A 25,902-nucleotide genomic window follows, 5' to 3' on the forward strand; every position below is an offset into this window, starting at 1 on the left:
CCTGCCAGCTAATTCAATTTTTTTTTTTTGTAAAGATGAGGTCTCCTCATGTTGCCCAGGCTCGTCTCGAACTCCTGGGTTCAAGAGATCCTCGCAATTTAGCCTCTCAAAGTGCTGAGATTGAAGGCATGTGCCACTGCACCCAGCCAATTTATCTTTTTAAAAAGAGGTAATTTTCTTGAGACAGTCTCGCTCTGTCGCCCAGGCTGGAGTACAGTGGTGTGACCTGGGCTCACTGCAACCTCCCTGTCCTGGATTCACACAATTCTCCTGCCTCAGCCTCCCTAGTAGCTGGGATTACAGGCGCCCACCACCATGCCCAGCTAATTTTTGTATTTTTAGTAGAGATGGGGTTTCACCATGTTGGCTGGTCTTGAACCCTATCAAGTGAACCCCCAGTCTTGACCTCCCAATGTGTTGGGATTATAGGCGTGAGCCACTGCGACTGGACTTATGCCTTTAGGACCCTTATTGATTTTGAGACAGAGTTTCACTCTTGTTGCCCAGGCTGGAGTGCAATGGTGCAATCTCAGCTCATTGTAACCTCCGCCTCCTGGGTTCAAACATTCTCCTGCCTCAGCCTCCCGAGTAGCTGGGATCACAGGCATGTGCCACCACGCCCGGCTAATTTTGTATTTTTAGTGGAGATGGGGTTTCTTCATGTTGGTCAGGCTGGTCTCGAACTTCTGACCTCAGGTGATCCGCCCGCCTCGCCCTTCCAAAGTGCTGGGATTACAGGCGTGAGCCACCGCGCCCGGCCCTAGAACTCTTTTTTTTTTTTAAATCATGAGTTAGGTTGATAATTTTCAGGGCAAATCCAAACAGTCTCCATTAATTTCTGTCTTTATTTCGTTAAGGTTTCACATGAACACTGGAGGATATAGAATGGCTTTTTTCAGCGCAAAAATTCACATCCTACTAGGTCAAGTGACTGGAGTTCACCTGTCTCGGGTATACTGCACCTCGCGCCAGGCTTCAAAAGCTAGATCCCCGAGTCTGGAGGTCCAGCTGGGCGTGGAGACGGGTACGGGCCCGCCGCGCCTAGCGCATGCGCCCTAGGCCCGCAGGGCCCCGCGCTGGAAGCTCAGCTCCCAGTGTACCCTGCTTTAACCAGCCAGGCAATTCACCTTCCTTCCCCAAGCTCCCAATTCGGCATTGCCTGGAGGCGGAAGTGGGTGGGAGAGGCCAGACGTGCGCCCCTCCCCGGAAGTGGGCGGGACCCAAGGGCTCCACAGTCGTTCCGCCGCCGCCCAGTCGGGTTGCGGCGGAGGCCGGTCCTGGCTTTGTAGCTAGCTCAAGATGGCGGCGCAGCCACCCCGCGGGATACGCCTCAGCGCGGTGAGCAGCCGCGAGGGGTGGAGCGGGCCGTGTCCCAGGAGGGCGGGCAGGCGGGCAAGCGAGGGTGGGCCGGCAGTGGGCGGTGGCGGCTTGTGGGGCCGGCGAGGCGGGGGGCGCTGCGGCGGGGCCCGGGGAGGGGGCGGCCATCTCGCTCCCGTCGGCGGAGCGGCTAGGCTGTGGGCCGGGCTGCATTCCGTCGCCTCTGCATTGTGTTTCTGTTTTGCTTCGGGGAGGGCCAGGGTCGTGGCCCCTCCTTCCAGCTCCCTTCTAGTCTACCCGCAGCTGTCGTCCGCGGGCGAGGTCTCGGCGGGAGAACGGACTGCTCCGGGGGCCGCGGGGCCCCTGACTCTTCTGTCCGCTGGGCGCCGTGGTGGGAGAGGAGCGGGTTCCGCGTCCAGAAACGCCGGCGGCCTCGACCTCCCGGGGGCGGGGACTGGGCGCCGGGCCTGCCCACGGGCGAGTGGAGTCGGGATGAGTGTGCCTGATACCTGTCAGTGCCCGCAGCTTCCTCGGCAGTGGAAGCCCTGGGGCCCAGACCCTAGATCGCCGAGCTCGAGCTCTCCGCTATCCCACGTTGCGTCTGTTTTGGGGCGTTTCGAGTTCTTGGAAACCCTGCGAACATTTCCTGTATCTTAAATCGTAGGGAGCGGTCACACAGGATAACTTGAAATCTCACGTCCAGGAAATGTGGGCGTGGCTTCCCCACCTGATTATCCTAAAAAACTTTACTTCCTTGTGAGCGCAATTGTTATGCTGAAATGTTCCTCTTTTCTGGAGGTTGTTGACTCTTGCCGAAGAATGACTGCCCTAGTGTCACTAATTTTAACATTCGAATGGGTAGTGACTGCTTGGGGTACAAACACGTAGAGAATAATTGGTGCATTGCTCTGCGACTTCTTTCATTCGTTTAGGCAGATTCTAACACCTGGTTTTGACGGACTTTAAATTTTTTCTAGTCGGATCTTTGTGAAATGATATCTGCTTTTACTTGCATTTCCTTGACTATTTTGTGTGGTTGAGCTCTTCGCGTGTATTAGTCTTTGTGGTTTTTTGTTTTGGTTTTTTTTTTTTTTGAATTGCCTGTTAATATCCTTTGCCCATTTTCTATTTTTCTTTTGGGAGGATCTTTATTGATTTGTAAGAGTTCTTTACGTATTCTAGATAAAGGTCCATCCTTTGGTTATGTAACTGGCTTATTGAGCGAGCTAGGCTTTGGTAGTTTGAAAATAGAGGACAATTTTATTCTTTCTTTTTTTTTAACCATTGGCTGTAGACATTAATTATTCCCCACTTGTGTGAATCTGGGTTGACTAACGCTTTCCCATTAGCTTAAGGTATTGTCAAGTCTGGCCTTATCTAGTTTAAAATCTCTATTCTCTCTCCCTCCCTTTTCCCCCTCTCTTCTTTCCCCGCTTCTCTCTCCTTCCCCTCTCGAGGTTGAGTCTTGTTCAGGCCCAGAAACCTGTAGGGGAGAAATGCAGTGAGTTGATTTCCTAACTGTTTCTGTTCTTTGATTCTCTTCTCCCTTCCCAGCCCCCGGGCTCTTGTAGACTCTGGCTCTTCAAGATTGAGGGGAGAAAGGAAGCAGAGATAATGGTCAAACAGCGTTTAGACACCAGCATTGTTAGCGGGCCCTCTGGGTGTAGCTGCTGTCCATGTGCTGGGTCTTTGTTTTGTGGGTAATATGGGCTGTTGGGAACCTTACTGACAGAAATCTCCCATCTGCAGCCTCTTTGCTTTTGCTTTAGGTCAGGAGTTGGCAAACTACATACAGCTCATGGGCCAAATCCAGCCCAGCACCTGTTTTTATATGGCCTGAAGGCTAAGAGTGATTTATACATTTGTAAATGGTTGAGGAAAGAAAGAAGAATGTTTAGTGAGGTATAAATAATGTGAAATACAAATTTCAGTTCCCATAAAATTTTATTGGAATATAGCCATAAACATTATTTGCTTATAGTTCTCAAATGCGTGCATTAATAGAGATACAAGTTAATGAGCTTATGCATTTGTCAAAAGTCCTACATTTTTAAGGCACAAAGGGTGAACCCTTAGTGTATACACTTTTTTGGGGGGAGTGGGCTAGAGTTTCACTCTGTCTCCAGGCTGCAGTGCAGTGACACGATCTCTATCTCGGTTCACTGCAGCCTCCACCTCCTGGATTCAAGCACTTCTCTTGCCTCAGCCTCCCGAGTAGCTGCGTTCACACACGTGGGCCACCACACCCGCTAATTTTGGTATTTTTAGTATATATAGGATTTCACCATGTTGGCCAGGCTGGTCTCAAATTCCCGACCTCAGGTGATCCTCCCACCTTGGCCTCCTAAAGCACTGTGATTACAGGCCTGAGCCACTGTGCCCGGCCCAATGTATACACATTTTAAACAGTCATTTAGGAGGTCAGAGATACCAGGATGAAATGCAGAGTGACAAAAAGTTTTTAAATTTTTTGCAAAACCCTGCAATTCTAGTGAAGTGAAATGTATATACTTTGGTTTTTGTTGTTTATTTTTTCAGAAATCCTACTGTGGATTTAGCTGATGTACACTCTTCACCACCTCCCATACTTCAACGCTTTTATCACTTTTTTTGGTTGAATTACTATATGGTTTGTTATTACTCTTACAAATGAGCTAACCAGTGTAGCATGATTGCATTTTCTTTCCTATACAAACCTTATGTTTTCCCTGAAGTTAATTGATTTATATTTTGTTTGTTTAGTTTTTCTCTGTACTGATCATCCAGACATCCAGAGAACTGAGAGCTCTTTTCCAGATGGATTCAGACACACCCAGTGTTTTGTCATTTGGAAGTCAGTTGGGAGTCATCGGCTCAGTTGTAATTTGGGGACTTCCCTTTAACATCTGTCTGGAAATTTCCTTCCTCTTTTCATGTGCCTCCATCTCACATATCCTTCTGTCTGATATGTAGCTTAGTGACTGATATTCTGAAGCCTACTCTCTCGGGTTCAAATCCTGACTCATAACCAGATGTGTGTCCTTGGCCAAGTCATTTAACCTCTTTGTGCCAGAGTTTCCAATCTGAATGATGGCAATAATAATCTTACCCACCTCAAAGTGTTGTTTTAAAAATTACATGAGCAAATAGATAAATAAAAGGACTGTATGTGCTGTAGGTGCACAATAATGTTTGCTATTTTTGTTACTGTTAGTGGTGGAGAATAGCCACCACTGACAATAAAACTATTTCCAGAAACAGGTGTAGCTTCCTGAAAGAAGGGTTCATGGGAAGAAAAAAATTTTGTCATTTCTGGAAAATACATTCATGCTACGCTTGCGCTTTCTTGAATTATAATTTGGCTAGATTTGCATTCTGGATTGGAAATTCTTTCCGAATTTTAAAAATGTGCTTGATTGTTTAATAGAGGCCGTGCTACCGAAGTGTTTTTCTTGTGTGTTGTTTGTTTGTTTTTGAGATGGAGTTTCACTCTTGTTGTCCAGACTGAAGTGCAAGGCTCATCGCAACCTCTGCCTACTCAACCTCTGCCTACCGGGTCCAAGCGATTCTCCTGCCTCAGCCTCCCAAGTAGCTGGGATTGCAGGCATATACCACTACGTCCGGCTGATTTTGTGTTTTTAGTAGAGACGGGGTTTCTCCATGTTGGCCAGGCTGGTCTTGAACTCCTAACCTCAGGTGATCTGCCCACCCTGACCTCCCAAAGTGCTGGGATGACAAGCCTGAGCCCATGCCCAGCCACAACGCTTTTAATTGTTACAAATAATGTCTTAGTTTTTGAATGTCTTTTTGAATTCTCCCTGGACAAAATGTTCATTCTTATTGCTAGATACATTAACTGTATTATTATTATTATTATTTTTTTTTAAGACGAGTCTCTGTCTGTCCCCCAGGCTGGAGTGCAGTGATGCAATCTCGTCTCACTGCAAGCTCCGCCTCCTGGGTTCACGCCATTCTCCTGCCTCAGCCTCCCTAGTAGCTGGGACCACAGGCGCTCGCCACCATGCCCGGCTAATTTTTTGTATTTTTAGTAGAGATGGGGGTTTCACCATGTTAGCCAGGGTGATCTTGATCTCCTGACCTCGTGATCCGCCCGCCTCGGCCTCCCAAAGTGCTGGAATTATAGGCATGAGCCACTGTGCCTGGCCTAACTGTAGTATATTTGAAGTTTTCTTTTGCTCACTGCATTATCTCTATATTCATGTTTCTTTTACTGTGTATTGTTTTTGGTTTCTAATTTTAAACTCTCTCAAATGTCTGGAAACAGCCTTCTCACTTTTTTTTTTTTTTTTGAGACGGAGTTTCACTCTTGTTTCCCAGGCTGGAGTGCAGTGGCACGATCTCAGCTCACTGCAGCCTCCGCCTCCTATGTTCAAGCAGTTCTCCTGCCTCAGCCTCCCAAGTAGCTGGGATTACAGGCATGTGCCACCATGCCTGGCTAAGTTTTTGTAGTTTTGATAGAGACGGGGTTTTACTGTGTTGGCCCGGCTGGTCTTGAACTCCTGACCTCAAGTGATCCACCCGCCTCGGCCTCCCAAAGTGCTGGGATTACAGGCGGGAACCACCACACCTGGCAGCCTTCTCACATTTTTAAGTGAGACACTAAAAACTGACTGCAAGATTTTCATACGAGAATAGAGCTAGTTTGGTGGGCTTCACTGTTGGGTGATCACATAGGAAGGAGTCATTTTGTTGGGGGTGCTTTATGTTGGTGTCTGTAGACCGTAAAAAATGGGAACTGTTGGACAATAAGATAAGTATATTTTTAAAAACTGAAAATTTTTAAAAGTAATTTTAAAAACCGAGAACAACAAAAACAAGATGCAATCCAGAAAGGCCAGGCGCAATTGTTAAGGAACCAAATAGAACTTTTAGAAATGAGCTTCCCAAGGAGGAATTCTACTTGTGTGTAGTCTCCTGCCATGGCATAATCCTGGCTGCTAGCTCTTGGAAATTGGCATGAAAGGAAGAAAGTCATATCACATTGTTCAGTTTGCTAACTTGCTGTTTATTTGTTTATTATTGTAATAAAACACATGTAGCATACAATTTATCATGCTAACCGTTTTAAAGTTTCAGTTCAGTACTGCTAAGTACATTCACCTTGTTGTGTAATGATCGGCCTCTCCAGAGCTCTTCTTGATGCGAAACTAAAACCCTGTACCCATTAAATAGTCACTTCTCCAGCACCTGACAAACACCATTCTACTTTCTCTCTGGGAATTTGACTACAGTAGTCCCCACTTATCTACAGTTTTGCTTTCTTCAGTTTCAGTTTCCCAAAGTCAACCATGGTCCGAAAGTATTAAATGGAAAATTGTAGAAACAGTTCATAAATTCTAAACTGTGCCCCCATCTGAGTAGTGCCTGGCATGTGAATCATCCCTTTGTCCATTATATCCACACTGTGGATTTGTGCTGCCAACCTATTAGTCACTTAGTGGCTGTGAGTTGCCAGATTCACTGTCGTCGTATCATTCTATTTCATTATGAAATTGTTGTTAATTTGGCTGGGCACAGTGACGCACACCTCAGCACTTTGGGAGGCCAAGGCAGGGGGATCACTTGAGGTCAGGAGTTCGAGACCAGCCTGGCCAATGTGGTGAAACCCTGTCTCTACTGAAAATACAAAAATTGGCCGGGCGCAGTGGCTCAAGCCTGTAATCCCAGCACTTTGGGAGGCCGAGATGGGCGGATCACAAGGTCAGGAGATCGAGACCATCCTGGCTAACACGGTGAAACCCCGTCTCTACTAAAAAATACAAAAACTAGCCGGGCGAGGTGGCGGGCGCCTGTAGTCCCAGCTACTCGGGAGGCTGAGGCGGGAGAATGGCATAAACCCGGGAGGCAGAGCTTGCAGTGAGCTGAGATCCGGCCACTACACTCCAGCCTGGGCGACAGAGTGAGACTCCGTCTCAAAAAAAAAAAAAAAGAAAATACAAAAATTACCTGGGTGTGGTGGCGGGCGCCTGTAATCCCAGCTACTCGGGAGGCTGAGGCGGGAGAATCGCTTGAACCCCGGAGGTGGAAGTTGTAGTGAGCTGCGATCATGCCATTGCACTCTAGTCTGGATGACGAGAGTGAAACAACTTCTCAAAAAAATAAAATAGAATAAATTATTGTTAATTTGGCCAGGCTCGGTGGCTCGTGCCTGTAATCCCAGCTTTGGGAGACTGAGGCGGGCACATCACTTGAGATCAGGAGTTTGAGATCAGGCTGGACAAATGGTGAAACCCCAACTTTACCAAAAATCCGAAAAAATTAGCTGGGCATGGTGGCACACACTTGTGGTCCCAGCTACTCAGGAGACTGAGGCAGGAAAATCGCTTGAACCTGAAGACGAAGGTTGCAGTGAGCCACACCACTGGACTCCAAGCCTGGACAACAGAGCAAGACTCCATCTCTATATAAATAAATAATACAATGTTAAATTCTTACTGTGCCTTATTTATAATTTGAACTCTATCATAAGTACGTACAGGAAAAAAATCATAGCGTATATATGGTTTGGTACCATCTGCAGTTTTAGGAATCCACTGAGGGTCTTAGAATGCATTCTCTGAGTCTGAGGATAAAGGCAGACTGCTGTAGTCATATCAGTGGAATTATACAATATTTGACTTGTGACTGCCTTATTTCATTAATGTCTTCACGGTTCATCCATGTTGTAGTGTGCATTAGGATTTCCTTCTTTGCTTAAGGTTAATATTTTATTGTATGTCAGTAGACAACAGTATAAATTTAAATTTTTTTTTTTTTTTTTTGAGATGAGTCTCGCTCTGTCGCCCAGGCTGGAGTGCAGTAGCACAATCTCAGCTCACTCCTACCTCTGCTTCCCGGGTGTAAGTGATTCTTGTGCCTCAGTCTCCCAAGTAGCTGGGATTACAGGTGTGTGCCACTGTGCCTAGCTAATTTTTGTATTTTTAGTAGAGGTGGGGTTTCACCATGTTGGCCAGGCTGGTCTTGAACACCTGATGTCAAGTGATCCACCCGCCTCGGCCTCCCAAAGTTCTGGGATTATAGGTGTGAGCCACCACTACACCCAGCTGTCCTCCTGTATTTTTAATTTCACATTTATATACAGTTGATATGATCAAAAAGTATATTTGTTTTTTGTCCTGGTTCTTGACACTGGAGTTCCTGAAATCTTTGGTATTTCCTGATAACCATGAGAAGAACATCTTTTGTTATTTACAATAATAAGCCCCCGCCCTTTTCTTTTTTTTTTAAGCACACCGGAGTTTATGCTAATTAGCTGACTTTTTTTTTTTTTTTTGGAGATGGAGTCCCCCTGGCTGGATTGCAGTGATGCGATCTCAGTTCACTGCAGCCTCCACCTACTGGGTTCAAGTGATTGTTCCGCCTCACCCTCCCCAGTAGCTGGGACAAAGGGACAAAGGTGCGCACCATCACACCTGGCTATTTTTTGTATTTTTAGTAGAGATGAGGTTTCGCCATGTTGGTCAGCCTGGTCTCGAACTCCTGACTTTAGGTGATCTACTCACCTCGGTCTCCCAAAGTGATGGGATGACAGGCATGAGCCACCGCGCCTGGCCAATTTTTTGTATTTTTAATAGAGACAGGGTTTCACCATGTTGACAAGGCTGGTCTCGTACTTGCCTCAGCCTCCCAAAGTGCTGGGATTACAGGCATGAGCCACTGGGCCCAGACTGTAATATCCTTTACATTGTAACTTTTAGCTTCCCTGGGCCACATTCGAAGAAGAATTGTCTTGGGCCACACACATAAAATACACTAACAATAGCTGATGAGGTTTAAAAAAAAAACATTGTAATGATAGCTGATGAGCTACAAAAGAAAAAAAAATCACGAAAGAAACTTCATAGTGTTTTAAGAAAGTTTACAGGCTGGGCACGGTGGCTCATGCCTGGAATCCTAGCACTTTGGGAGGTCGAGGTGGGCGGATCGCCTGAGGTTGGGAGTTTGAGGCCAGCCCGGCCAGCATGGTGAAATCCCGTCTCTACCAAAAATACAAAAAAATAACCGGGCGTGGTGGCAGGTGTCTGTAATCCCAGCTACTTGGGAAGCTGTGGCAGGAGAATCGCTTGAACCCGGGAGGCAGAGGTTTGCAGTGAGCCGAGATCGTGCCATTGCACTCCAGCCTGGGCAACGGAGCGCGAGACTCCATCTCAAAAAAAAAAAGAAAGTTTACAAGTTTGTGTTGGGCTGCATTCAAAGCTGTCCTGGGCCACGTGCACCGCCCGGGCTGAGGGCTGGACAGGCTTGCTTTACAATGAATCAGTGTTTTTTTGAGTTTTGTGAGCATTATAGCACATTGTCAAACATAAAGAGGGAATCATATGAACACCCAATTTATGGTTGGTGTGTCAGAATTACAGGAAGCTCGAAGAGTTTATGGTAGTTGACTAATAATTTTCTTCTTGTTTGGTAGTATAAACCAAAAATAAAATTCTAAGGCTCTTCTAGCCATCTGAGTGGACTTCCTTCTCAGCCAGAGCACTCTATTTTTTTTATTTTTTTATTTTTTTATTTATTTTTATTTTTTGAGACGAAGTCTTGCTCTGTCGCCCAGGCTGGAGTGCAGTGGCCAGATCTCAGCTCACTGCAAGCTCCGCCTCCCGGGTTCACGCCATTCTCCTGCCTCAGCCTCCCGAGTAGCTGGGACCACAGGCGCCCGCCACCTCGCCCAGCTAATTTTTTGGTATTTTTAGTAGAGACGGGGTTTCACTGTGTTAGCCAGGATGGTCTCGATCTCCTGACCTCATGATCCGCCCGTCTCGGCCTCCCAAAGTGCTGGGATTACAGGCTTGAGCCACCGCGCCCGGCCAGCCAGAGCACTCTAAACATTTAATCTGAAAGACTAGTTCAGGCCATGACAGAAAGCTGGGGTCAGACCTGCTTCATTACTCTCTGGTGTAACATCACATAACAAGGAAAGAAATCAAAGTAATTCTAAATAGATTTCCTCGTCATATCTTGAAGTTGCCCTACAAAGTTTGTCTCTTGTCTCTTTTTTCTTGTGAAAAAAATGTAAATTGTGTAGAGAATCCCCTTTCCCCTTTTTTTTCTTTTTCTTTCTTTTTTTGTTGTTGTTTTTGAGATGTAGTTTCGCTCTTGTTGCCCAGGCTGGAGTGCAGTGACCCGATCTCAGCTCACTGTAACCTCCGCCTTCTGGATTCAAGCAATTCTCCTGCCTCAGTCTCCCAAGTAGGTGAGATTACAGGCATGAGCCACCAGGCCCGGCTAATTTTGTATTTTTAGTAAAGGTGGGGTTTCATCGTGTTGGTTAGGCTGGTCCTGAACTGCTGACCTCAGGTGATCCACCAGCCTCGGCCTCCCAAAGTGCTGGGATTACAGGTGTGAGCCACCAGACCCGTCCTGAGCCACCGCACCTGGCCATTCCTTTTTTTTTTCTTTCCAGATCCAGGAGATAGTCAACTAAGAGTCGGGCACCCTTTTCAGTCTCATAAGAAAACATTTTACAGCCTCTTCTGTCTTAAGCCTGCTAGCTAAGAGCTTCCTCTGCATAGTGAAACTTTGGTCTCCACAATCCTTTGTCTTAACCCAAACATTTCCTGTCTGTTGATCCCAGGTCCTTAGACAAACTTAACCAATCATCAACCAGAAAATGTTTAAATTTACCTAGAGCCTGAAAGTCCCCACTTTGACTTGTCTCGCCTTTCTGAACCAAACCAACATACATCTTAAACGTGTTTCATTGATACCTTATACCACCCTAAAATATGTAAAACCAGGCTGTACCCCGACCACCTTGGGCACATGTTCTCAGGACCACCTGAGGGCTGTGTCATGGGCCATGGTCACTCATATTTGGCTCAGAATAAATGTCTTCAAATATTTTACAAAGTTGGACTCTTTTTCGTCGACAGTAGCCAGAGGTTTGACACCCCAGGGCCATGCCCCATGGTTAAGATGTAGATTGGGGGAGGAGTGTATCATTCTTTTATCAATGGTAGAATGATACTTGTACAGGGGAGGAGGTGAGACAGAAAGGTTTTCCTGATGCCTCAGTTTTGAGAAAAGACTTCTTGTGCAAGATGAAGAGCTGGAAATTTAGTTTCATTAAGAACTGTTTGTGATGTGTGCTTTAGAAAGTCTGAGTTACCTATAATACTCCATATTTCATGGATGTATGCTGTATTATATGATGTCTGCCAGAGACTGCATATATACTAGTTTGAACAGTCTTCTTCAGGATACCGTTTCTCACTTGTGTGCTTCAACTTAATGGTAAATGAAGGTTTGGGAATTGTCCAGAAGTGTGGACAGAGGAAAAGTAGACCTTTCTGACACCATGTGGCAGCACCTGAGAACTACAGATGTGGTTGGCTTGATCTACAGTCTAATCATATTTTTAGGGCTCTTCACACTGCAAAGTGCTTTCCACCTTTTTCCCCCTAATTAGGAGAGAATCTGTTCAGAATGAACAAAAAAATTGCTTGAAAATTCTCTGGATACTGAAATTTTTAAGGCTCTGCCTTTTAAAACTACTTGTGTGTTTTTGGCCGGGTACAGTGGCTCACGCCTGTAATCCCAGCACTTTGGGAGGCCGAGGCGGGCAGATCACGTGGTCAGGAGATCGAGATCATCCTGGCTAACACGGTGAAACCCCGTCTCTACTGAAAATACAAGAATTAGCCGGGCGTGGTGGCGGGCGCCTGTAGTCCTCAGCTCAGGAGGCTGAGGCAGGAGAATGGTGTAAGTAAACCCGGGAGACGGAGCTTGCAGTGAGCCTAGATCACAATGCTGCACTCCAGCCTGGGCGACAGTGAGACTCTGTCTCAAAAAAAAAAAAAAAAAAAAACAACGACATGTGTGTTTTTATACACTTGTACATACCACTATTCAGGAATTTAGAGAATTCCCAGTAGCATGAGGTTGACTGGCATATTCTTCCATAATGAATTGTGAGTAAAATAAGACATAAAAGCTTTGGGAATTAAGATGCAATGCAAATTTGTTGCATTGTGTTCAAACGAAAAACCTTAGACAAGTTAAAGTTTTATTGAGCTAAGAATGATTCAATATTGGGCATAGTGGCCCACCCCTGCAATCCCAGTACTTTGGGAGGCTGATGTGGGAGGATCACTTGAGGCCAGGAGTTGGAGACCAGCCCGGACAACATAGTGAGACTCCTGTGTCTATGAAATAGTGTAAAGTTAGCCAGGCATAGAGGTGCATGCCTGTGGTCCCAGCTACTCGGGAGGCTGAGGGAGGAGAATCACTTGAACTCAGAAGTTCAAGGCTGCAGTGAGCTATGATTGCACTACTGCACGGCAGCCTGGGCAGCAGAGACTGACTCTGTCTCTAAAAAAATAAGAGGTTGGGTGCGGTGGCTTACACCTGTAATCCTAGCACTTTGGGAGACCAAAGTGGGTGAATCACTTGAGGCCAGGAGTTTGAGACCAGCCTGGTCAACATGGCGAAACCCCATCTCTACTAAAAATACAGAGAATTAGCCATGTGTGGTTGTGCACATCTGTAATCCCAGCTGCTCAGGAATCTGAGGCAGGAGAATCACTTGAACCCAGGAGGCGGACGTTGCAGTCAGCCGAGATTGTGCCACTGCACTACAGCCTGAGTGACAGAGCACAATTCTGTCTCAGAAAAAAATAGGACAGGCTTCAGAACCAGAACAGGTTCTAAGCACTCTGACCTGCAACGTGATCAGGCAATATTTATGGACAAAACAAAAGTAAAGTACAGAAATAGTTTAATTGGTTGCACCTTGGCATTTGCCTTATTTAAATCATCTGGTGACCTGTGATTGTCTGAAGACGGGCTTCTGCAATGGACTGAGACTCAGCTGTTTGTTACTGGAGTACAAATTCTCCTGTTAGGCATTCAGTTAGTTTTCATACTGTTAGGTTGTAATTCCTTACATACTGACTGGAATATGGAGGCATTCTCGGGCCAAGTTTAACAATTGGAACTCTTTTTTTTTTTATGAGACGGAGTCTTGCTCTGTCACCCAGCCTGGAATGCAGTGGCGCGATCTCAGCTCACTGCAAGCTCCGCCTCTTGGGTTCACGCCATTTTCCTGCCTCAGCCTCCTGAGTAACTGGGATTATAGGCGCCCGCCACCAAGCCTGGCTAATTTCTTTTTGTATTTTTAGTAGAGACGGGTTTCACCGTGTTAGCCGGGATGATCTCGATTTCCTGACCTCGTGATCCACCCACCTCAGCCTCCCAAAGTGCTGGGATTACAGGTGTGAGCCACCGTGCCCGGCCAACAATTGGAACTCTTATTTGAATTCTTTGAAGAGTTTGTAGTTGTATACTACTTCACTGCTACAAGCTCAGCTATAATGAACTTGGAGTAAATAATCAAGTCACAGTGCCAGAAAAGCTTATTGATCAAGCCAAGTTAAGTTTATTAGGCCTGATACATGTAGGAGAAAATGCCTCCTTGACAAAGTCTTAGTTGTGTCTCAAAATAGAGAAATTAGGAAATGGTGTTTATAGGATTTTAGGGCCTTGGCTGGATCATTTTAAGCTAGGTCTTGGCAAGGTAGGTCCCTATTTGGGATTGGACAATGATGACATTGTAGACTTAAAGAGGGCAGTGTTTTGAACCAAGTCTTGGTGAGTAAGCTATTTAGTTGGTTCCCAATGTTATCTCCTAAGAATCGAATATTCTAGATTGTATCTTCCAGATGTATTCTGGAACAAGCAGTTTAGTCACTTTTGTTTGGTCTCAATGTTGTTTAACATGGGGATAAAAATACTGGTTTTTATTTTCAAAAGTAAGACCTGAGTTAATTTACATGAACCTTTTGTTTGTTTCAGCTTTGCCCGAAGTTTTTACATACAAATTCTACTAGTCACACCTGGCCGTTCAGTGCAGTTGCTGAATTAATAGGTATGTAGTTTGACATTTCATATACCATTTGTTGCTTACAATTGTAGTTTTTTTTTTTTTTTTTTTTTTTTTTTTTGAGACGGAGTCTCGCTGTGTCGCCCAGGCTGGAGTGCAGTGCCGCGATCTCGGCTCACTGCAAGCTCCGCCTCCCAGGTTCACTCCATTCTCCTGCCTCAGTCTCCTGAGTAGCTGGGACTACAGGCGCCTGCCACCATGCCTGGCTCATTTTTTTGTATTTTTTTAGTAGGGGCGGGGTTTCACCGTGTTAGCCAGGATGGTCTCGGTTTCCTGACCGTGATCCACCCGCATCAGCCTCCCAAAGTGCCGGGATTATAGGCATGAACCACCACTCGTGGCCTACAATTGTAATTTTAAAACCTTTTATTGAAGACTTAGGTACAAGTGTCCTTTAAAAAAAAAAAGTGTGTTGGCCAGGCACTTGAGGCTAGGAGTTCAAGACCAGTCTGGGCAACATAGTGAGATCTAGTCATTACAAAAATATTTAAAAATCAGCTGGGTATGATGGTGCATGCCTGTGGTCCCAGCTACTCAGGAGGCTGAGGTGGGAGGATCACGTGAGCCCGGGAAGTTGAGGCTGCAATGAGCCGTGACTGTGCTATTGCATTCCAACCTGGGCAGGCGACAGAGCAAGAAAAAAAAAAGAAAAGCAAATACCTTGAATGATAACGTTAATGATAAAAATTACATAGCATAACAGCTATTCACATGGATGTGAGGTTAGTCACTGTTCAGCTTTCTCTTTAATACTACCCAAGTATTTCATAGTTTTTAGGATTTGCTAAGTTCCTCAAGTGTTTATATTGAAAATATTTTAATTTTTGTTATAAAAGTAAACAGTGAGAATTATAAGGAGTTTGTTTATTTTGAGATGAAGTCTCACTATGTTGTCCAGGCTGGTCTAAAACTCCTGGGCTCAGGCGATCCTCCCACCTCAGCCTCAGGAGTATCTGGGATTACAAGTGTGCACCACAGTGCCTGGCAGAATTATGTTTATTAGTAGCACAAAAGTATGTGTAACATACAGCTTGGATTCATTTTTCTGGTATCAGTAGGAGGATTAGTATTGTGTTAGATTTGCGATAAATTCTTGCTTCTTTCAATAAATGGGAAGTTTAAGGTTTAGGATTGTATTTTAACAGCATTTCAATGAACATGAGAAAGCGGCAAGGTTGCAGTCAGATTTGCATTTATGGGTCATGATTTGTTTCTTGGGAAAAATTCATGCATAGACTGGGCTCACAGTTGTTCACACCTGTAATCCCAGCACTTTGGGAGGCTGAGGCAGGAGGATCACATGAGCCCAGGAGTTGGGGACCACCCTGAGAAACATAGTAGGACCCCATCTCTACAAAAAATACAAAAATTCGCCAGGGTGGTGGTGCATGCGTGTAGTCCTACTTCCTCGGGAATCTGAGGTAGGAAGATCACTTGAGCCAAGGAAGTCAAGGCTGCAGTGGAGTAAGTCTTGCTCCAGCCTGGGCTACATAAGACCCTGTCTCCAACAAAAAGGAAAAGAAAAAGAAAGTCATGCACACAAACATATGCCTAGTTGAAAAATTTAGGCATATGTTTAAGAAACAGATAATAAAGGGAAATTGTATTGTTAGGAATTCTTTTTTTTTTTTTTCTTTTTTTTTTTTTTGAGGCGGAGTCTCGCTCTGTCGCCCGGACTGGAGTGCAGTGGCCAGATCTCAGCTCACTGCAAGCTCCGCCTCCCGGGTTTACGCCATTCTCCTGCCTCAGCCTCCCGAGTAGCTGGGACTACAGGCGCCCGCCACCTCGCCCGGCTAGTTTTTGTATTTTTAGTAGAGACGGGGTTTCACCGTGTTAGCCAGGATGGTCTTGATCTCCTGACCTCGTGATCCGCCCATCTCGGCCTCCCAAAGTGCTGGGATTACAGGCTTGAGCCACCGCGCCCGGCCAGGAATTCTTAGATATATTTTAGAATCTTTATCAAGGAAGAGTTCTATCTTGGAAGAAAAAATAAAAGGAAGGAACTTTTTTTTTTTTTTGAGACAGAGTCTTGCTGTGTCACCCAGGCTGGAGTGCAGTGGCTCAGTCTCGGCTCACTGGAACCTCCTCTACCTCCTGAGTTCAAGCACTTGTCCCTCAGCCTCCCGAGTAGCTGGGACTACAGACGCCCACCATCACTCCCAGCTAATTTTTGTATTTTTAGTAGAGACAGGGTTTCACCCTGTTGGCCAGACTGGTCTCAAACTCCTGACCTCAGGTGATCCACCCACCTCCTCCTCCCAAAGTGCTGGGATTACAGGCATGAGCCACGGCGCCCAGCCCTAGTTTTCATTTTTTAATATATTTCTTTGTACACCTATTCTGAGAGAAATGAGTATGTTAAACAAGGATGTTAAATGGAGAGGTATAAAGAAATAATGTAAAAGCCGCCAGAAACTTGATTTAACTTGGTGAAACTGAAAAGTGCCACAATTTAAAGAAATAGTAGAAAGTGAATCTGCCATCCTTGTATGTAGCTTAGCAGAAAATGTTGCTGCCTTCTCATTTATTCATCGATTATTGTGTACCTTCCATTGACAGTCAGATCTCTTTCCCCTATGATAGCCAGGTTAGTCCCCCCCTTTTTTTTTTCTTTTTCCTTTTTTGAGATGGAATTTCACTCTTGTCGCCTAGGTTGGAGTGCAATGGCGCTATCTCAGCTCACTGCAACCTCGCCTCTTGGGTTCAAAAAATTCTCCTGCCTCAGCGTCCCGAGTAGCTGGGATTACAGACGCCAGCTACCATGTCTGGCTAATATATTTTTTTTTTTTTTTTTTTTTTTAATACAGATGGGATTTCACCCTGTCGGCCAGGCTGGTCTCAAACTCCTGACCTCAGGTGATCCGCCCACCTCAGCTTCCTAGAGTGCTGGGGTTACAGGCATGAGCCACCATGGTCATCCGTTTTTTTTTTGTTTGTTTGTTTTGTTTTTTTATTTGAGACAGAGTCTTGCTGTGTTGCCCAGGCTAGAGTGCAGTGGCACGATCTCTGCTCACTGCAATCTCTGCCTCCCAGGCTCGAGCAATTCTCCTGTCTCAGCCTCTGTATTAGCTGGGACTACAGGCACGCGCCACCATGCCTGGCGGATTTTTGTATATTTAGTAGAGATGGGGTTTCACCATGTTGGCCAGGCTGGTCTCGAACTACCTTCAGGTGATCTACCCGCCTCAGCCTCCGAAAGTGCTCGGATTATAGGCGTAAGCCACCGCACACAGCCTTAGTCCATCTTTTAATCATCTCTGCAGTGTAGTGGTTTTTCTTCCTTTGTACTTTTTTGGTGTGCTGGGTACCAGTCTTTGCTGTCTCTTTAACATGGAAGGTGTTAATTCTGTAATAGTCAATTAATATATACCAGGATGCAGTTTATTTTCATGTTCTTAAATCTTAGGAGTTGCTAAAAATTGCAGCTTTTAAAGTTGTCTTAAAACATAGTCTTCTATTGCTTCTTATAGGATTGTTCTGAACTAATTGCTCTTTTTTAAAGTGGAAAATCAGAATTTCTTCAAACTTGTGTTTCCCAGATAATGCTTACGATCCTGATGTGAACGCTAAACAAATATGGATTGACAAAACAGTAATAAATGACCATATATGCTTGACATTCACTGACAATGGGAATGGTATGACTTCTGATAAATTACATAAAATGCTAAGGTAGGTAAAAATGTGCCACGCTTCTTAAAATTGTTGCTTTTGCCTAAAGGGTTTCCCATGCCATGCTGACTATTCTTGGTTTTTGTTTTTTGAAATGAAATGCTGTATGTACAGTGTGAGCTGTTCTCTAAGAGTCTTCCCATGATTTTCTACTCCTGGTAGATGATTAGTCAGTCCTCACCATTCTCATCACCTACTCCACCCTACCTCCAACTCCCTAAAAGTCCGCCATTCCTTTAGAGTTGTAGTACATTTATATCAATTACTAATAACTTTAGTGTAAATTAGGTTTAACAAGTATTTATAATAAAACTTACCACATTGTTGAGAGTAACTTTTAGAGGAAGAGATTCATGGGGTGAAATCTCACAGTCCCAGGAGCATGGGTTATACTCAGCTATTTAGTCAGGGTGTGCCAGCAATGAGTTTCCATGTTAGTACTTGTGATCCTTTCTCTCCCCTGTTACGTAGATTTGGTTTCCTTCATTTCAGAGCTGGGAAAACACGTCAAGATACATTAAAAGTAATCTGCCTAATACATAAAAAATCAACAACAACAACAAAAAAGTAATCTGCCCAAGATTATACAGCTAGGAAGGGTGAGGCCAGCATTTGAACCCAGGCTTTTTACTTGGTATTACAATTAATGAATTAAAAAAAAAATTATAGGTATTTATTTATTTATTTTTGATTATAGGTATTTGTTTTTTAAGATCTTTCTTTTCTTCTTAGCTTTGGCTTCAGTGACAAAGTCACCATGAATGGTCATGTGCCAGTTGGATTATATGGGAATGGCTTCAAGTCAGGTTCTATGCGTCTGGGTAAAGACGCAATTGTTTTTACCAAAAATGGAGAAAGCATGAGCGTGGGCCTTTTGTCTCAGACCTACTTGGAAGTCATAAAAGCGGAGCATGTTGTTGTTCCAATAGTGGCATTCAACAAGCACCATATCCTTTTGGTTGTGCAAAAGCTGTGAAGAAACTGAAGAAATAATTCGGAAACATTCCATATTTTTGCCTTCTTCCAAATTATTTCCTTTGAATAACACCTATTCCATTTCTTACCTCTGTCCTCTGCATTTACCATACACCTGAGGCTAAGGGTTTGTTCCTTTCTCTTCTCTGTTGGACTCCTACTATGGAAATACTCAATATTTTATGTTAAACTTCCTATACCTCTTCTGTTTAGTTCAAGGTTATTGTAGACTAGTAAGACTTTATGGTCTGTCTTGAAAATTTGACTAGTGACCACGAAAGGCAAGATAACTTTAGGAAAATGCCTTTTGTATGAACACATTGAAATATTGGAAAGTATTAAGTTAGTTAGGAATAATAACCTGCTCGTTTTTTATTCTTCTTGATGTTTGTTTGAAATCAAACCACCATGGTAAAACTTAGAAAATAGGCTGAGCTTGGTGGCTGATGCCTGAAATTCCATCACTTTGGGAGGCCAACACAGAAGGATTGCTTGAGTCCAGAATTTAGAGACCAGCTCAAGCAACATAGGGAGACCCTGTCTCTACCAAAAATTTAAAAATTACTCGGTCATGGTGGTGGGTGCCTGTGGTCCCAGCTAGGCTGCAGTTAGCCCTGATCATGTTACTGCACTCTAGCCTGAGCAATAGTGAGACCCTATCTCAAAAAAAAAAAAACTTGGAAAATTATGTATAAATAGTTTTTCTGTTATTTAAGTTTACAGAGTTGGTTTTCATATTGTAATTATGAAAAATATGTTGGCAATCTGAGTCTTTAACTTACGATATACGACAGATGATTAATTTAGCAGAATCAAAAGCCAGCCTTGCTGCAATTCTGGAACATTCTCTGTTTTCTACGGAACAGAAGTTACTGGCAGAACTTGATGCTATTATGGGCAAGAAGGGGACAAGGATCATCATTTGGAATCTTAGAAGGTAAATATGGACATAGATGTTGACCATTTGGGAGTACAGTGCTTATGCAGCGTGGTGTCCCTACATTCATCTCTCGTTACACACAGTAGAAATACACGGAAAGGTACTCATTTTTTGGTGTAGTTACTGATTTGTCTTTGCCCAGGATATTTTCGTATTGTTAAAAAAAATTTTCTTTCTTTCTTTCTTTTTTTTTTTTTTTTTTGAGATGAAGTCTCGCCCTTGTCCCCCAGGCTGGAGTGCGATGGCGCGATCTCAGCTCACTGCAACGTCTGCCTCCCAGGTTTAAGCGATTTTCCTGCCTCAGCCCCCCAAGCAGCTGGGATTACAGGCGCCTGCCACCACATCTGGCTAATTTTTGTATTTTTAGTTGAGACGGGGTTTCTCCATGTTGGCCAGGCTGATCTAGAACTCCTGACCTCAGGTGATCCACCTGCCTCGGCCTCCCAAAATGCTGGGATCACAGGCATGAGCCACTGCACCCAGCCAAAAAAAATAAAATTTTCTATCCCTGCCATTCAGTCTCCATTAGCATTCCGTTTTCTCTCATTTATTCCACCTCGTCTTCTCAAAAAAAGAAAAGAGAAAAAAAGCAATGAGAAGACAAATTTAGGAGGATAAATCTTTCTTCATTGTGTCCATTACTTAAAGCTAAAAGTGATGTAGCACCTGATGAGAAAAGTAATATAGGTGAGATTTTTGCGTTGCTAAAATTTATACTCCTTTATCTTTGTGAGGATAAAATCCTTCACAAATAAATTTTAAAATTTAAGACTAATGTGTAATATTGAAAGATCTAAGACATACTGAATCACAGGAATAAAGCACAGGTAGTGATAAGACTAAAGAACTGAAAAAACTTGTGCTATTCTGATACCTGAATTCAATTTTCATGCTTTCACTTCCCTACCCCTCCTTCTTCTGGAGGATTTTTTCAGTTATACTTTCTGAGATAATTGTAGATTCATGTGTAGTTGTAAGAAGTAATACAGAGATCTCATGTACTCTTTATCTAGTTTCCCTTGGTGGTGACATCTAACAAAACTGTAGTACAGTAGTGCTATTGATATAGACAGGGTTTTGACATTCATACAGTCAGGATGCAGGACACTTTAGTCATCACAGGAATCCCTCATGTTGCCCTTTTGTAGCCATAGCCACTTCCCTCATAACCCCACTCCCTGCTTAATCCCTGACAACCTCTAATCTGTTCTCTATTTCTATAATTTTGCCATTTCAAGAATATTACATAAACAACATGGAAATCTTTTGGGATTGACTTTTTTCACTTAGCATAACTTTCTGGTGTTTTCCAGGTTCTTGTATGTATAGACACCTTTTTCTTTTCTTTTTTTTCTTTCTTTTTTTTGAGATGGAGTTTTGCTCTTCTCCCAGGGTGGAGTGAGGTAGCACCATCTCGGCTCACTGCAACCTCCACCCGCTGGGTTTAAGTGATTGTGCTGCCTCAGCCTCTCGAGTAGCTGGGATTATAGGCACCTGCCATCATGCCCAGCTGATTTTTGTATTTTTAGTAGAGACAGGGTTTTGCCATATTAGCCAGGCTGGTCTTGAACTTCTGACCTCAGGTGATCCACACGCCTCAGCCTCCCAAAGTGCTAGGATTACAGGTGTGAGCCACCGCACCCAGCCAGTTTGCATCTTTTTCTTGTTGAGTAGTATTTCATTGTATGTGTGGAACCCAGTGTGTTTGCCTATTCAAGACATCTGGGTTTATAGTTTTGGGATATTACAAATAAAGCTGTAAACATTTGTGTACATGGTTTTGTGGGAATATAGTCTTCATTTTTCTGAAATAAATATCTGGCATGTAATTGCTGTATCATATAGTACTTCAGTTTTATTTTCTAAGAAATGCCAGACTGTTTTACTGAGTGTTTTCCTACTAGCAATGTACGAGTGATACAGTTTCTCCACATCTTCCAGGATCCGTTTTCTTTCTTTTCCTCTTGCCTTTGCACCCCCAATCCCCCACTGACGTGCACCATGTGTAGGTTTATTTATTTGGTTACCTTTTTAATGGCTTACAGTGTTTGCTTTCTTATCTTACTGTGAAGTTAATTTTTGGTTCTTTCTAAAAATTATTTTTGCAGCTACAAAAATGCAACGGAGTTCGATTTTGAAAAGGATAAATATGATATCAGAATTCCTGAGGATTTAGATGAGATAACAGGGAAGAAGGGGTATAAGAAGCAGGAAAGGATGGACCAGATTGCCCCTGAGAGTGACTATTCCCTAAGGGTATGTATTCAACTCTCTTTGTAGAAGTGAGAAAATCATTGAATCATGGTAGTATTAGGAGAGCTCATGTTACCTACTTGTGATACAAAGGCTGCCAGTGCTCTCTGAATAAAAGTATCTCAGACATGAACCAGCTTAAACTTTTCATTAGCATACTGTTTGATTTATTTGCTTAGAAACCCTTTTTAAATTGTAAAGTCGTCAGGCCTAACAATGCTTGTAGTTTTTACTATATGCTAACATTATTATCGTATTAGAATCAGTATATTTTTATTATATTAATCAGTGTATGGTGGCCAGACTAATTAATTCAACAGACAACAAATTCAAAGTCTTATTAAATTTAACATATTTGCCCGTGCGCGGTGGTTCACACCTGTAATCCCACCACTTTGGGAGGCCAAGATGGGTGGATCACAAGGTCAGGAGTTCAAGACCAGCCTGGTCAAGATTCTGAAACCCCGTCTCTACTAAAAATACAAAATCGGGCGCGGTGGCAGACACTTGTAATCCCAGCTACTCAGGAGACTGAGGCAGGAGAATCGCTTGAACCTGGAGGTGGGGCAAGAGGGGGCGGAGGTTGCAGTGAGCTGAGATTACGCCACTGCACTCCAGCCTGGGTGACAGAGTGAGACTCCATCACACACACACAAAAATTTAACATATTCTAGAATACATACCTTAATTGTCCTCCTAAAGCAATAAATTATAGACTATAGATAGATAAGGTACATTAATATAATTTTGTGATAAATGCCTCTAGGATTTTCCCTTTAGAAATGAGGTTTTTGTTTTTTGTTTTTCTTTTTGGAGATTAGGTCTTTGGGTGTTACTCTCTCAGCCAGGCTGGAGAGCAGCAATGCGATCTTGGCTTATTGTAGCCCCTGCCTCCTGGCCCCAAGCAGTCCTTCCACCTCAGCATCCCGAGTAGCTGAGACTACAAGCGTGTGCCACCACACCTGGCTATTTTTTTGTATTTTTGGTAGAGACAGTGTTTCACCATGTTGTCCAGGCTGGTCTCAAACTCCTGGTCTCAAGTGATCCACCTGCTTCAGCCTCCCAAAGTGCTGGGATTACAGGTATGAGCTACCTCGCCTGGTCAAAATGAGTGTCTGTTTAAGATTGAAGAAATTGGCTTGGCACAGTGGCTCACAACTATAATCCCAGCACTTTGGGAGGCAGAAACGGGTGGATCACCTGAGGTCAGGAGTTGGAGACCAGCCTGGCCAACATGGTGAAACCCTGTCTCTACTAAAAATAGAAAAATTAGCTGGGCATGGTGGCAGGAGCCTGTAATCCCAGCTGCTCGGGAGGCTGAGGCAGGAGAATGCCTTGAACCTAGGAGGCAGAGGTTGTGGTGAGCCAAGCAAGACATTGCATTCCAGCCTGGGCAACAAGAGCGAAAACTCCGTCTCAAAAAAAAAAAAAAGATTGCAGAAATTAATATCTTGCTATAACAATATCGATAAATTAATATCAAGGTTTTTTGTTTGTTTGAGACAGAGTTTTGTTCTTGTTGCCCGGGCTGGAGTGCAATGGCATTATCTTGGCTTACCACAACCTCTGCCTCCCGGGTTCAAGCGATTCTCCTGCCTCAGCCTCCCTAGTAGCTGGTATTACAAGCATGCACCACCATGCCCAGCTAATTTTGTATTTTTAGTTGAGACGAGGTTTCACCATGTTGGCCAGGCTGGTCTCGAACTCCCGACCTCAGGTGATCTGCCTGCCTCGGCCTCACTAAGTGTTGGGATTACAGGCATGAACCACTGTACCCTAAAGTTTTTTAGTAGTTTTGATAAGACATGTGATACTAACTTTGTGCTTGATTTCTTTCTTTTTTTTTTTTTTTTTTTGAGACAGAGTCTCACTGTGTTGCCCAGGCTGGAGTGCAATGGCGTTATCTTGGCTCACCGTGGCCTCCGGCTCCTGGGTTCAAGCGATTCTTCTGGCACAGCTCCCTGTGTAGCCAGGACTACAAGCATGCACCACCCTGCCTGGCCGATTTTTGTATTTTTAGTAGAGATGGGGTTTCACTATGTTAGCCAGGCTTGTCTTGAACTCCTGACCTCGTTATCCGCCCGCCTCAGCCTCCCAAAGTTCTGGGATTACAGGCCTGAGCCACCTAGCCTGGCCACTTTTTGCTTTATTTCTTGTGTTAATATAATTCTCTAATCCCAAGTTGTGGATGTATTTGACATTTACAGATTTTCCATGTAATTTTTACTAAGGTCTTAGCAATTATAGTATTAGTAATAGTAAATAGCAATTTTACTATTTACTAAAATAGTAAATAGCAGATATTTACTATTCCTTGATGTATCCTAATGTGTTCCTAGTGTTGAAAAAGTCTTACTCAAGTACAAAACAAGTTCAGAGGCAGCCAGAGAAGATGGTATGGTTTTAGTACACTACAAAATACAATGTTTTTTAAATGACACAAAGCACCACTTCTTTTGAAATCAAGAGTCAGGAAAAGTAAGAGAAATGTCTTAAGTTTTAGTTCCGTGTTGAATCTTTTTTTTTTTTTTTTTTTTTTTTTGAGGTGTGGGTCTCCCTCTGTCGCCCACACTGGAGTGCAGTGGTGTGATCTCGGCTCACTGCCGCCTCCACCTCCGTACTTGACAGAAAAATCAGAAAATGTACTTTTTTGTACATATATACATGTTTTAAAATTAAAATGTCATACCATATGTGCTGTTTTGTAATCTTTTTCACTCAGTAATATTAACTATATCAGTGTCTGTGTAGATCAGTTGATTGTATTCTGCAAGTCATTTTTACTGGCTGCGATATATTGAGCTTATTTTTAATGAAAAACAACCAAATCAGAATAACATACAGTCTTATAGCCTATTTTATTGAAGAGTCAGTTGGTCTTTTATCAAGTTAATAGGAGAGCTTCTGTGTAAATCCGTGTCTAAGTAATGGTGAGCAAATCTGTAGATACTAACTTCTTGTTATGTTATTTTCCAGGCTTATTGCAGTATATTATATCTAAAGCCAAGAATGCAGATCATCCTACGTGGACAGAAAGTGAAGACACAGCTGGTTTCGAAGAGTCTTGCCTACATCGAACGTGATGTTTATCGACCCAAATTTTTAGTATCCTTTTTCTTTTTATGATTCCTTATAGAGATATGTTAGTCAGGTGTATTCTCTTTTGCCCCTTTCGCCTTATATGCTGATAGGGATTCTAGTCTGCTCTAGCTTTGCCCTCCTTTTGTGCTTTTGGACTTAATAAATAATGAAATAGAAAGGATGATTTGAACTGAGTGAGGTGTTGTGTTCAAAATTTACCTTAATATCCTAAGTCTAAAACAGTGAGAATTACCTTTGGATTCAACTGCAGAAATAAAGATCATTATGGGATAATGATGTATCACAGAAATAGACTCATCAAAGCTTATGAAAAAGTTGGATGTCAATTAAGGGTAAGGTTTTTTTTTTATTTGAAAAGAAAATGTTTATTTTCCACAAAAGTTAGGATAATATACACTCTTGGGTCAAATGTTAAATAATTTTATTGTACCTTTTTGCCTATGGCTTTTTAATGTAAATTTGTAAAAAAATAATATTAGTATGGTATTTGAACTTTCTTTCTTTCTTTTTCTTTTTTTTTTTTTTTTTTGAGACAGGGTCTCACTCTTGCCCAGGCTTCAGTGCAGTGGCACAATCTTGGCTCAACTCACTGCCACGTTCACTTTCTGGGTTAAAGCGATTCTGCTGCCTCAGCCTCCCAAGTGGCTGGGACTACAGGCAGGTGCCGCCACGCCTGTCTAATTTTTTTTTTTTTTGAGACGGAGTCTGGCTCTGCCGCCCAGGCTGGAGTGCAGTGGCCGGATCTCAGCTCACTGCAAGCTCCGCC

At 43.5% G+C, this 25,902-nt stretch overlaps 1 protein-coding gene across 1 annotated transcript in view; it reads left to right on the top strand.

Moving 5' to 3' along the window:
• The first annotated feature begins 785 nt into the window (after positions 1-785).
• Positions 786-25,902, top strand: part of MORC3 (MORC family CW-type zinc finger 3) — a 58,664-nt gene continuing 33,547 nt past the window's right edge. The window contains exons 1-8 of the mRNA XM_033232427.1: positions 786-1,338; positions 14,107-14,179; positions 17,734-17,866; positions 18,599-18,813; positions 19,631-19,778; positions 21,890-22,037; positions 25,011-25,139; positions 25,349-25,468. Coding sequence (XP_033088318.1) covers positions 1,300-1,338; positions 14,107-14,179; positions 17,734-17,866; positions 18,599-18,813; positions 19,631-19,778; positions 21,890-22,037; positions 25,011-25,139; positions 25,349-25,468 — 1,005 coding nt within the window. The 5' untranslated portion in view covers positions 786-1,299. The remainder of the gene's footprint in view (positions 1,339-14,106; positions 14,180-17,733; positions 17,867-18,598; positions 18,814-19,630; positions 19,779-21,889; positions 22,038-25,010; positions 25,140-25,348; positions 25,469-25,902) is intronic.

This window comes from Trachypithecus francoisi, unplaced genomic scaffold, assembly GCF_009764315.1.
Source record: "Trachypithecus francoisi isolate TF-2019V2 unplaced genomic scaffold, Tfra_2.0 Lachesis_group14, whole genome shotgun sequence".
Classification (NCBI taxonomy): Eukaryota; Metazoa; Chordata; class Mammalia; order Primates; family Cercopithecidae; genus Trachypithecus; species Trachypithecus francoisi.